We start from the raw sequence: 13,111 nt of genomic DNA, 5'->3' as shown, positions 1-13,111 counted from the left end.
CGCTAGATAGGCAAGAGGACGGCACAAACCCACACTCTCTGCTACTGTCTATCTCTCTCTCGCTCCACTGTGTAGCCAATCAGGGCGATGCGACACCCGCCTCGGACCCACTGGGAATATGGTACACGGAGCAGGCAGCTCCACTGTAAACGCAACAACAGAGGGAGTGAAATAACTGGTTAAAGCTAGGGTAGGTGATTTATTTGAGATGCATTTTATTTTATTTTTGTTTAAATGTTCTTTACATCCCGTCAGCTGTTGATAAATAAAATGCCCCGACAGAAAAGAAAATCTGGTATCCGTGGCTGTCGCAGGCCTGCTCATAAGCTCATCCAATCATACTGGCTCGTGCACTCGTTGGCCAGGAGTAAATTACTGCATCAAACTCAATTTTTCTATGAAAATCTTCCCAAAACTAGCATGCTAGCTTGACAGCTGTGACTGCTAGCAACAACAATGTTCGTTGTTTACGTTCATTAAGATAATGTTAAATAAATAAAAATGTCAGCACATCCAGTTCAATTCTAGGTGAAGCCCACACTACATCCTTGTGTAAATGTGGCACTACCGAGCCAAGCTAGCCTTTTCCAGTCGTTATGCTAAGCTAACCAGGTTGTTCATATTGACATGGAGAGGGGTATCAATCTTCTCACCTAACGCTCAGCAACAAAAGGGAATATGCATATTGCAGCCTGGCACATGTGAGAATAATATATAAAGGGTTACAGCAAGATTACTACAGTAAACTAGCAGTAGATATTGAGTTACTTCTAGCACTCTTAGAACAAAATTCTGCTTTTCTTCGTCACAGTTTAATCTCAGCAAAAATATGCTACAGTATGTGAATATGTCTTGCGTCCCCACTCTTTGTTATCCTGAAAAAAGCAATTGTTTGCAGACGACAGAAGTAATTATATTCACAAAAAATTGTGAACTTCTTGTCTGCGTTAGCGACCAAGCTAACAGGCTTGCTAACTGGCAAGTTAATGTCTATGTTGGCATCAACGACAGCCCTATAAGAGGTTGTCCTTTGTGAATTTAAAGGCATAGTTCTCCCCCCAAATCAAAAATACATATTTTTCCTCTCGCCTGTATTGATATTTATCAATCTAAACATCGAACAAAAAGTTCGGAAATTAGTGTTTGGCAAATTTTTCATGGGCGCAACCCACATACTCAGCTGTGCTGCTCATCCCAGAAATGCATGTTCCTTACAAATGGGGCACCGTTTGAAAGGTAAATAAACAGGCTTTCCAACGGTATAACATTTATTGCCAAGAAGCATTGTTACAACAGAGAAATAATCTACCAAACACTAATTTCCGAACTTTTTGTTCGATGTTTAGATTGTTTTGATGTCAGAGTTGTCTGTCTTCTCTCCAATATAATATGACTATATGCTTCAGTTTCAGTTCCTACATGAAATTCAACTTAATGTATTCTTCATGCGCTTTGAGCCGAGTGCCATTTAGTTCTATTACAATGGAGAGAAGGCAGACATCTCTACGGCTGATATCTCCGAAACTAGCCGCCTCACACTAAAACAATCTAGATTAGTAAGTAGCGCTGCAAATAAGAGGCAAAATATACAGCAATTCATTCAGTCAGCAAACAGAAAATTCTCTCTCTGAAACTCATGCCACCAAGCTTGAACACTGTTTACCACCTTGAATGATGCCATTATGACATTGTGTATAGTTTTATATTTACAGGAATACAGTAATTAGAACATGTTCTGTAATATTAGAACACCCATGTCGTGAGTATTTAACCATGACCAACAGTCAGTAAGTCTGAAATGTGTTGGTTTGTTGTATTTGTCCTTTCTTTAACCTCAGAGCTTCCTGTACATATCTAACTGGCTGTCACAGAGGTGTCCTGTCAGCGTCCTCACATCCTCAGCCCTAATGTCAGTGGACTAACATTAAACTGTGCTGTGCCTCACCCACAGCCATGACCTCACACCGGCCTCAACAGAAAACTCTCACATTCACGCACAACTGCACAGACACGGATCAATGCCTTTCTGTTTGTCTGTCCGTCTCTCACTCTCTCTTAAGCCTTCCAATCCTCTTTGCTGTTGATTTGACTTCACTGCATGCCATATCTCCCTTTTCCAAAACGCAGCCCTACGCTCACATCTAGGCCAGCACGCCGCTGACCCAGGTTAATGAGACAGATGGCGGGGTGGGCTCCTTGCTGCGACGGTGGCGGCCGTGGGTGACGACTTTCTGCCCCTTGACTTCTGTTCTCAATTATGCGGTGGAAAGGGAAATGAGGAAAACTGTTCCGCTACTGCGTGGTAAAAGTTGTGTTACTGGAGAGAATAAATGTACGAAGCAGGCTCGCAGCCCGTCACGAAATTAACAGGGACGAGATGAAATCACGGCTCGGAGAGAAAACGATAGGCTTTCTATTCATGGAGGGAAGAGGTACGTGTTGTTTTCTTCACCGCACGTTAAAGTGGCTTTATCTGCTCTGCCTATCTGTGGTGCTGATGGAGTAATTCACCACAGTCTGCTCAGCTCCCACTCTGCCTGGGACACAATCACAGCTCTGATCTAACTGCTCCCGATAGTAATCACCCCACCCGAGCCAGCGTAGTATTGAATCATCACACCATTTTTACATTTGCATCATCAAACTATCTCCTTGTTCTCTCACATTTTCTTTTTTTTCCTGTCACCTTAAAGCTGGTGTGTAGGCAACTTTGGAGGAACCAGAAAGAGTTAGCTAGTTTTTGAAAGTATGGAACCGCAAAAAAAACAATCAGTGCCCCTCCCTCTAGGCCTCCCTCCAAAGCCACTCCCCCAAAACACAAGAACGCGCACTGCCTGACTGACGAGTCCACGAGAGCGCGACATCGTCATCGTCGCTAACCGTATACAGCTTCCTCATGTCTCACATGTAATAAAACACTTAATAAGATGGGTATGCATTTCTCACTGTGTATGCCTTTTATCTCAGTATGATTTATCTTTGTTGCCCGAGGAAAAGAGCAGGAAGTGAGAATGTCTTCCTGCGCGGTTGTACTTTGATTTGATTGATCCCTCCAGCCACAGATTGTGGAGCAGGAAAGCTGAGGAGCTCCGATCGATTCACAGAAGACAAGTGTTAATTGGAGGGTGAGACAAACAACAGGTGTGAGGAGAGGTCAGGGAGGGCAAGGCCGTAAAGCGTCAGAAAAGAAAGAGGAGGTGTTGATGAGCGTGGAGACTAAACCAGAGATGAAGGAAGAGGTAAACCCGAGTAAAGATGAAGCGCTAACGGACCGAAGTCGGGTGAATACGGAGTGAATTTGAGTGAATTCGAAGAAAAGAAAGCAAGGACTAAACAGATGAGGCTAAAATTGCACAGGCGAAGGGAGGAACGGTTATGAATAGAACATGAAGTCAAAAAGGTCAGTGTGGATGAGATGCAACGGCGTGAGGAACGGGGAAGGTTGTGGAGAGAGGACACGTAACCGAGGTTAAGAGAGCGAGAAAGAAAAAAAAAGTAAAAGAAAGAAAACTGATCAAAGGAGGGATTTACAGAGGAGCATGAACACACATTTGCGAACGCACTGTCAGATTGAATCTGTGCGAGATAAGTTAATTCATCCTGAATTTAACTGGCTTAACAAGCTCCATTAGGCAAACTTTCAAGATGTCCTCAAAACGAACCAGTGTGTGTTTGTGTGGAGAATTTTCTGCAGCAGTTCCCTCAGGGTGAAATCTGGGGAATCTGCGAATCCAAAAATAGGATTATTAAGTGCAGTTTTTTCTCATGTGACTTGTTTTTATGGTTCAGGTAAATTCATCATCATCAAAAGCTTGAGATTTTGCCCATTCCTTGTTGTATTTCAGGAAATAACCAAATCCAAAAAGGATGCCTGCAAATTATAACCGCTTACACAATAATCACCGAAAGGAAAAAACATTTACCGTTGCTTTTTGTTTCTTTCCATCTGCTCCTCAACCCCACCTTTCAACGCGAGTCAGCCGTGAACGACGGAAAGTCCGACCGACCTTTGGAGCTAATGTTAGCTTAATTAGCTAGCTGGCGAGCTACAGCTGATAAAATCAGAGGTCATCACTTCAGCCGGCAAAATCAAGGAATCGAATGAGACGCTGCTTGTGTTGATAATCGAACACCCGTTGTTTCAAACAGGACTCTAACGGGACGCTTGACAGGCTTGGTAACCAACACATAGCACAAATGTGACTAACAGACGGAGGTGGGAAGATGTCAGGTCCCTCCTCTTCTGTTTCGCTCCCGGAGCGGTGGATCGGCTCCTCGTGCTCGAACTTCAGAAGGTGACTGATGATTTTAATTAGATGTCGGGGCCCTACTGGGACCTGTCAGGGAGCCATGGAGTGCGGGACTGTGGCGCTGACCCAAATATGAGTCTGGTGGACCGGTTACCTACAGCGACTCGGACAGGCGGGGTCCTCCCTAAAACGCCACAACTCCTTTTGGTATTAGAGGCGGTGTGGCCTTTGTGCCGTGAGCTGGATAAAAAAAGAGATCCGGAACCAGGAGGCACGTGGCAGAGCACATTTTGAAACAGACTGGAGCTATCGCAGGGAGTTACTGCTGCGATTTACCTTGCTGCCACACACACACACACACACACACACACACACACACACACACACACACACACACACACACACACACACACACACACACACACACACACACACACACACACACACACACACACACACACACACACACACACACACACACACACACACACACACACACACACACACACGAGCCTCTGTCAGCACCTGTTAAGGCAGACTAGCTGGTGGAAGTAATGTGCTCTGACCCAGATCAACTTCCAAAAGTAATTTTCCCTCCGCTAGGGCGGTTTTAAAGGTCTGCTTGGTTTTAGGATTAGCGTAGCCTGGTGCTAAAGAGTGCACCTGCTGTTTGAATCGGCAATGTTAAACGACGATGACGGTGTAGGTGTTTTTATTTAACTTATCAGAAACTAAACCTTTGTGCCCCTCCCTTCTACCCCAAGGATTTGGGGAGGGGCACTAAAACAAATGCATTACCCTCTCCCAGTATCTTGAGACAATATATTTGTGAAAAGACAAGTAAATCATGTGAATCTGTGATCATACAGTCCCTAAATCCATACTTGCACTTGACTTCATAAGCAGCGTGAACCTATAAGATTACTAACCGCACACATTTGCTCTGGTCTGCTGTGAATACGACTTTATTTTGAAAATCTGCAGGCTGTAATAACCCACAACCATCAGCTGTGGTTTTGTCATCCGGTCAGGCTTTTGTGAGTGTGTGTGTGTGTGTGTGGGGGGGGGGGGGGGGTCTGCCGGGGGATGAGGGTCGACGCCAGGTGTTCTGCATTTCACGCTCGCTGCCTCGCGTCTCACTCGGGGTTCGACAGCTAACCTCACACGTGACAAGCCCCCACCCATCCAAATTGCCTTCCTTTGTGCTCATTGTCTCTTATCTCTCACCTATCGTCTTGAGAAGTTTTTTCTTATTTATTCTTTGTAAGGCAGCATCTGCTGCCCGCCATCATCGCTCTGCCTCGACTCCCAACTTTTGCTCCGTTTCTTTCTGTTGCTTCCTCTATTGTTTTGTCACTTCTTCTGTCTGCCTCTCTTTCTCTGCTTCCGTCTCCTTCTCTCTCTAATGACCGGCCCGCCTGTTCCCGTTGTGTCTTTTTTCTGGAGGGGGTTACCTCCATGCGGCTTGCCGATCTGCTCACTAGATCGGCGGTGCGACACACACTCCAGAGATGATTCATCACAAAACTCCCGAACCGTACGAAGAATAAAAGGGAACAACACTCGAAAACAACTCAAACGCACCGCCTCAACTTTGACAACTTCTTCCTTTCCTTAACACACTTAAAAATACACTCTTACCGTGAGGGTGGGGATGGCCGTGACGAGCGAGTAGATGAGCACGGGGGGGATCTTGCCGGCGTCGTCCGGACCCGGGTAGGGCTTGGAGAAGGTCTTGTCGTAGCAGAAGAAGCCCTGGACATGCACGGGGAAGGTGTCCGTGTACTCGAAGTAGTAAGCCAGCAGCACCATCCCGGCCATGATCACCAGCTGGAAGTAGAACATTATCCCGCCGTTACGAGGTGAGAGGAAGAGCAGAGAGGAGGGAGAGGCGGAGGAGGTGGAAGAGGATGAGGAGGATGAGGAGGAGGAGGAGGAGAGGAAGAGGGGCGAGTCAGGTCCCTGTTCCCCATGGCCACGGGGAGATGCATAGGAAACACGGACCGAGGGAGAGACAGAGTGAGAGGGGCTCGGTGTTTGGATCCGGGAGAAAGAGAGAGAGAGAAAGAGAAAGAGAGAGAGAGATAACAAGACAAGAGAGAGAAAAGGAAGTCTTCAACAAAAAAAACTGAATAAAAGAGGGTTCCGCGGCAGCACGAGCGGCAAAAACAAAGAATTGCATAGCGAGAGAGAGAGAGAGAGAGAGAGAGAGAGGAAAGGAGGTGGGTGGGAGAGAAAGGGGGAGCAGCCTTTATGCTGCCAGCACTCATGAAATCTACTACAGTTGAGCTGTGGGTGTATTTGTAGATACTGTGTGTGTGTGTGTGTGTGTGTGTGTGTGTGTGTGTGTGTGTGTGTGTGTGTGTGTGGTAAGAACACGTGCGCAGGGGACTGAAGTGCATTTTTGACATTTGGTTCTCAACCATCAGCTGACGCCTCTAAAAAGTTGAATTCCTGAAATACTAACCGGCTTCATGTCTTTTGAGAAGGTGGCGATGGCGTTAAACATCGTAAGCCTGGCGTGAACGTTAAGACGGGCAGAATTAGCGACTATAGCTGGTGAACACAGCGGAGCGGAGGGAAACACGAAAGCGGAGACACGTGTTTCCCTCAGGAGCTGCTGGAGACTCAGGAATACGGTCACCAAATGGACACACCGCTCCAAATGAGCGCTAATGTTGCTCCGCGACACTCGGTGGGTGTATTTCTGGGGACCCACCAATACACTTTTAATAAACAAGCGACAGCACTCTGTGAGTCAGGGCTCAGGGCTGCAGTTCACTGTTTCGACTGGATGCTGGATACACATTGCATAACATCGCAACCAAACTCTCCTTCACTTCTCCGGAGTCAACGAGCAATTTTCTCGGCAATGCCGCCGGCAGCACCCCTAGGGGCCGAGCAATCAGCCCCCTCATTAGAGGTTTGCATTCTGAACTGCCCCATCCCCCCGACAACGACACACTGGGAGCGCAGACTGTATGTGAGAAGTGGACGTAGTCACGTGACATCACGTTGGTTGGTGGACTCCTGTTCTGAATCCTCGAGGTTGGCATTTTGGCCGTACACCATCTTGGTATTAGGGTGTCGCCATCTTGTTTTTTTCACTTTCACATTGGCTTCACTTTTGAAACCCGGAGGTTGCTGCCTGACCGGGAGCCAAGCGATCGGCCCCTTTTGAACAGGCACACGTTCTATCCTAAACAGTAAAGTCGTTGGTGGTAAAAAAACAAAACAATGAGCTGAAAGACGCCAAAATGCGATACAGATAGAATCCTACGACAGTTCATCACCAGAAATTAAACGTGGTTATTACATCCGTTGTTGATATAAAACAACTTTATCAGCTTTTAATGTTTCAGTCCCGTATCATGTTGCTCAGAGGAGGTATTTCCACCATCAGATTCCCTTTTCTTCCCACGGTCCCCTTTGTGTGAATGGATGAAATGGTGTTGCTGAGTGGAGAGGCTGAGGCCCTCAGGGACGTTCAGCTAAAAGTCACATCGCTGACCAGAGACACAGCTCCACCCACACCAGCGGCACCAGCACCAAAACACACAGTACTGTAAACCTACAAGAGTAACCAAACACCCACCAACACACACACACACACACACACACACACACACACACACACACACACACACACACACACACACACACACACACACACGCACACGCACACTAATTTTCCATTTTTAAACAATAGGTGTTTTTTTTCTTAATTGGCTCTTTTTCTATATTTGTATCTAACCAGCCTTCATCTGTACTTCCCTTGAGGGGGATGTGTGTTTGCTATCTGCGGTTGTCATGGTGAAGGAATAACTGAAGGAATAAGGTTTGTAACATTCTATATTTTTAGCGTTTCCGCATAAAAAATGTGCCCGTAAAGCCCGGTCTCTTTGTAAGGGTGGCGTTAATATTACACTTTCTGATTCTGTGCGTGCATTTTTTTTTTTCAGCACGTGCATGTTGGAAGTGAGCGGCTGCAAACACACACACTCACGCACACACACACGCACACACACACACACACACACACACACACACACATACACCTGTCAGAAGCTCTTTGGTGGCTCTGCTCCGGGTGAGAGGGGGTGTTTTCATGTGTGTGACTCATTAAAGCGTCCCCTTGTCCCGTCCCCCCGTCCCCCCCCGGCGTATTGCGGCCGGCTCTGACTCATGCCTGCGATTGCCACGCTGAAGGAACACCAGCAGTTCACGGCGCCTCACGCTTTAGTTCAGATGTTCACATCGCCTCCTTAACTTCCTGCGAGAAACAAATATAAGAATGGTGGAGATGCGGGTTTTCCGCCTTCGAGCTCCTGCAAATCCGCAGGTCAGAGTTGGTGAACTTTAACCCAACACGTCCAGCTGATAGAAGCATTGTGCGTTGTTTTCTTTGGTGGTGATTCTGGCTTTTTCTCATGGCCACATTTTAGGTCGCACTGTGCAAGGAAACCACAAAATACAGCTCAAAGCCTAATGTACCATGAGACTGTGTGCAGCTATGCAGCTTTAAACATGAGATTTAATCACATGAGTGCATATATATACATATATATATATATATGTATATATAAGGCCTTTAATTTGCACTTCATCTTTCTCTAAAAAGGGCGCAGTATTCAGCGGGGACTCACCCTCGCATTCCCAACGGCACTACAGGAGGAGATTCTGCCCTTTTCTCAGACGGAAATCCAGTTTTACATGATGTCTACGACGATAGAAATGTTACCGCGTGTTTCCATTTCGACTGCTCCGTGCTCCCTCAGCCTTCCGTCCCGCCATTACAATCTGACCTCCCAAAAAACACCTTTATTTCTCACTCATCCCTCTGACACTCCCTCCACTTCTCTCCCTGCCCGGCAACATGCGGAGAAAAAAGAAGTGTTTTAACTTCGCTGAATATTTCATATCTGTTCCTTCTGAATTTCAACTGGACCGCGACGCCAGGAGGCAGCAAGGGTTTACAGCGCCGGTGACATCGAGACGGCCGAATGGCAGCGATGGACGGAGGGCGATTTGGGAGCGCTGTTGGGAACGAGTCCAGGGAACAGCAACAGCCGACGGCGTGTGAAGGACCCACCGCAGTAAGCTGAGTGCAGCTCTTAAAATACAACCACTCACACTCTCTCTCTGTCCCTCCCGCCTTTAACCTGGGTATAAAAAACATGCCACCCTTGCACAAATGCAAAAATCGTCAATCTTTTTCTTCACAAACTGTAATGGACAGCTTTACCAGGTTAGCCATATTTGATGAAGTGTATTAAATCTTCATATGAGGCAATGTTCCCGTGATCTATAAATACAGTGCTGTGTTTATTACCTGGGCCAACGTGTGCAGCACAGCAGAGAGGTAGTAGTTTGAGCTTTTTTAGCTCTTTGGGGTTCTGTTTCAAATCTACATATTCATATTCATGTATTTAACTTATACAGATCGTCATGTGGCAATGTGAGCGAGCTGATTCTGACAATGAAACGACGTAAAAGACATTGGAAACAAGCTCAGTGGTGGAGGGGTTTCGGTAACTGCATGTTTCTCGACTCATGAATTCTACATGCACTGTTATGTAAGTCTTATCAAAATAGTGTTGGTAGTGGAATATTTGAAATCTCGCCAGCACAGCGCACACGGCGGTCTGAGGTCCAAATGGATACTTGCGAGGGTCCAACCAACGCAACGACAAGTCTTATTATTGTCCCCACTGTCAGAGCACAGTGCTCCTGTCTTCATCGATGAGCTGCAGAGGTGTGCGTTTCTACTCGTTAAACAGAGGCAGCGTGTTTCTCTCGCCGCTTATGGGTGTATTTAACATTAACATTTTTGTAAAGTCCTACAAAGTTAGGCGTTGTGGGTCATCTATAAAATGCAAGGTGAACGTGGTGTGAGGTCATTTTTAGGGCTGGACCCGTAATATTTGTTTGTTTGTTGGGTTGGTATTCAGCTTTCAATTTTAGCACCATGGGTTTCAGGAGGAAAACCAACTCGTGGTGTCTTATAACCACTGCAGGCTCTGAACTGAACCTTGTTTGTGTGGCAAAAATAATAAAAATGCTATAATGGGACGCCAAATAAACCTGGGCGGCCATTGCGCAAACTTTTTTTTTTGTTAGATGTCTGAAATAAGGTCTGTGGTTAACACAAGCTAAAGATATTTCAACGTTTTGTTCTATGATATAAAATACATGAGTAAATACCCCTCTCCTTAATTCTGAAGCTTTTAAGTTTTCTTAGAAAAGACGGTTGCTAACGAGTGGCTACATTAGACGACTGGACGCCATTACGCTGAACGTGTTCCGCCTTCACAGCCTCGATGTGTACACTCGCTCACGGTGTAGTTCGTTCACAGCCGCTCGTTAGCTTTTTTACTGCTGGCGATTGCGTTCACGCTTCAAAGATCACAAAGCGCTGTTCGTTCACATGTGTCATCCCTGCAGCTCTCTATAGAGTATTCCACTGAAAAAAAGGATCTTAGTTCCACAAATTTGGGGGAGCTTGCAAGAGGCAGATTTAAATAAAGAGTGGCAGAAATATCCTAAAATGATGGATCCTACACTTCCCAAAGTCGTACTGGTTATGATGCATCAGTGTAATTAACACAGAAACATGTTACCAGTACCAGACACCCATCTGCCTCTTCTTGCAAATAATATTCTCTGCTTTCTGTTTTCTTTTACTAAACATTTTTGGAAGTGGGTTTTTCCATCAGCCTTTCAGTGATTCCACTTTCAACCATGACCACAGTTATTTAAAGGTTTGGCTCGGTTAGTGCAGGAGGTACACGGCCCTCTTCCTGTTTGGTGCTGGACATTTTTCCCACTTTCACAAAGTTTCATGGCACAACATGCGTCTCTGTAGCTGCCAGCTTTCTCATTTGGTTGCACCTCTTTAAAAAAGGGCCTTTAAGTTTAGATAGAGAATAAGACATTATCAATGCTAAAATGCTACAGTTAGCACGATTACCAGATGGATCTCCACAGAATATGTTATAAAGCTGTAACGAGGGTCAATCTGAGGCCCTGTCTGTCCCTCTGGAGCTCCGGTCTCGTCCCTGGACGCCGTCGGAGCCGTGTTGCCTGAAAGAGCAGTTTTGTGTTTCACGGACGGGAGGATTTAGAGCAGAAGAACGGCGAAAGCACAGGGGTCCACCGTCAGACACATGCCGTCCATTAGGAGGCCTGACGCCGACACACGGTACACTGCACCTGGCCAGCATGACAGGAGTCCTGGGGGAGGAGGAGGAGGGAGGGAGGAAGGGAGGGAGGAGGAGGGGCGTCAGGAAAAGAATGAAAGACGTAAGGGTGGGGGGTGGTGGAGAAGGGAATGAGGGGAGAGAGAGGAAAGACGAGATGACAGGGTGAGAAAATCAGAGACAGAGGACGGAGGGAGTGACGAGGCGATACAAAGAGAGAGGAGGGAGGAGAAGACAATGTAATGTAATTATGTGGTTTAGGTAGAAGAAGAGAGAGGAAGGGTGATAGGAGGACAGGCTCAAAGCTCGAGGTGGTGGCCCTAAAAACAAAAAAGCTTTACCACCTCCTCCTCTCTCCAATTTTCCTCGTGTCCTCTTTTCTTGCCTTTTTTTTCTACTCGGGCTGCTGCTTGTCTCCATCTCACTGCTCCACACTGTTGTGATTCACCCTGTAGAGATGTTCAATATGAAAATGTTCGCTCGGTTAGCGTAGGTGGCTCGTACCCCGCAAAACTAGCCTGGTGTTGTTTGTGTCTGTGTGGGCTTCACTCACAGCTGTCTGGCAACGTGAAAATGTGTGTGTGTGTGTGTGTGTGTGTGTGTGTGTGTGGTGGCCAGGTGTCTTCGGCCGCTCCTCTATGACTGATTGTAGAGGAGTTACAGAAAGTTGATGTGACTTGATTCCACACATTTTTGCCTGTTTGTGCAAGTTGAGGCACTTCAACTGAACCGAAAACTAAAAAAAGTGAGGAAGCGACACGTTGTGGTTGAACTCAGTACCAGCTTTGTTGAAGTTGGACAGAGCCCACCCTTAATGCTAAGCTAGGCTAACCGGCTGCTGGCTTTACTTAACTTACGTATTTCTCAACATGTCAAACTTTTCCTTTAAACATATGTGGTGGCAGTTAAAAAAAACAGCCATATGAATCCGTTATTGTAATGGTCATAGTGCGCAGGGGTTGTTATACAAGGAGTGAAGTCCTTTAAAGTCCCAGTGAAACGGAAATCAGAGCGTCTTTAGCTTCAGTACTGTGACGTATTTCACAGTGAAACAGATTATTTGAGTGTTGTAAAGTTACAAGAAGGCTTTAAATCAAATCCTCCGCGTTTTATTGGACCGTTAAAAAGGGGGAGGTCTTAGAGTTTAGAGCGATCCGGACCGTGGCCACATTTTTTTTTTGAGAAAATGAAGACGTTCTTGCCCACTTAAATCTAAAAACACATTTCCTCCCATCTCTCCATATTGCTCTGTTAGCTACTTCATTCTGAAACGGTGAAGTTCTATACGAGCCGGTGTGGCGGGCTCGTCACACAAAGTCTCATTTGATTGGATGGATTTCTGTAAAAGCCCCATCCGGTATTTGAAAGGGTTTTACAGAGAAAAGACAGGTATTGTAATGAAAAATACTCAAAAAGTAATTTGGTCGTTTTGGAGGGCGATATTTTGTTGTTCAGTATGAAGGACTTGTTGGTATACTGTATGTTTCATGCGTAGCGTGTGCATGTACATGTGCATGCTTGATGTGATCATGTGTTTTTGTGGCAGACCTGCAGCTCAACACACTTCAACATGACAATAATGCCCAACAACAAACTTCCTCAGTGTTAAAGCAGAAAGACACGACGATACTCTCACAAACTGCACTGTACAAGAACATGATA

The 13,111-nt window shown here is 46.0% G+C and overlaps 1 protein-coding gene across 1 annotated transcript in view; it reads right to left on the bottom strand.

The window, feature by feature from the left end:
• plppr2a (phospholipid phosphatase related 2a) overlaps window positions 1-13,111 on the bottom strand; it is a 48,745-nt gene that overhangs the window by 13,256 nt on the left and 22,378 nt on the right. Inside the window, exon 3 of the mRNA XM_076083428.1 lies at window positions 5,892-6,080. Coding sequence (XP_075939543.1) covers window positions 5,892-6,080 — 189 coding nt within the window. The remainder of the gene's footprint in view (window positions 1-5,891; window positions 6,081-13,111) is intronic.

This window comes from Anarhichas minor, unplaced genomic scaffold (assembly GCF_050575085.1).
Source record: "Anarhichas minor isolate MPS153535 unplaced genomic scaffold, ASM5057508v1 ptg000007l, whole genome shotgun sequence".
NCBI classification, from domain to species: domain Eukaryota; kingdom Metazoa; phylum Chordata; class Actinopteri; order Perciformes; family Anarhichadidae; genus Anarhichas; species Anarhichas minor.
The sequence above is the reverse complement of the archived record's forward strand: the minus strand, read 5'-3'. Positions and strand labels throughout refer to the sequence as shown.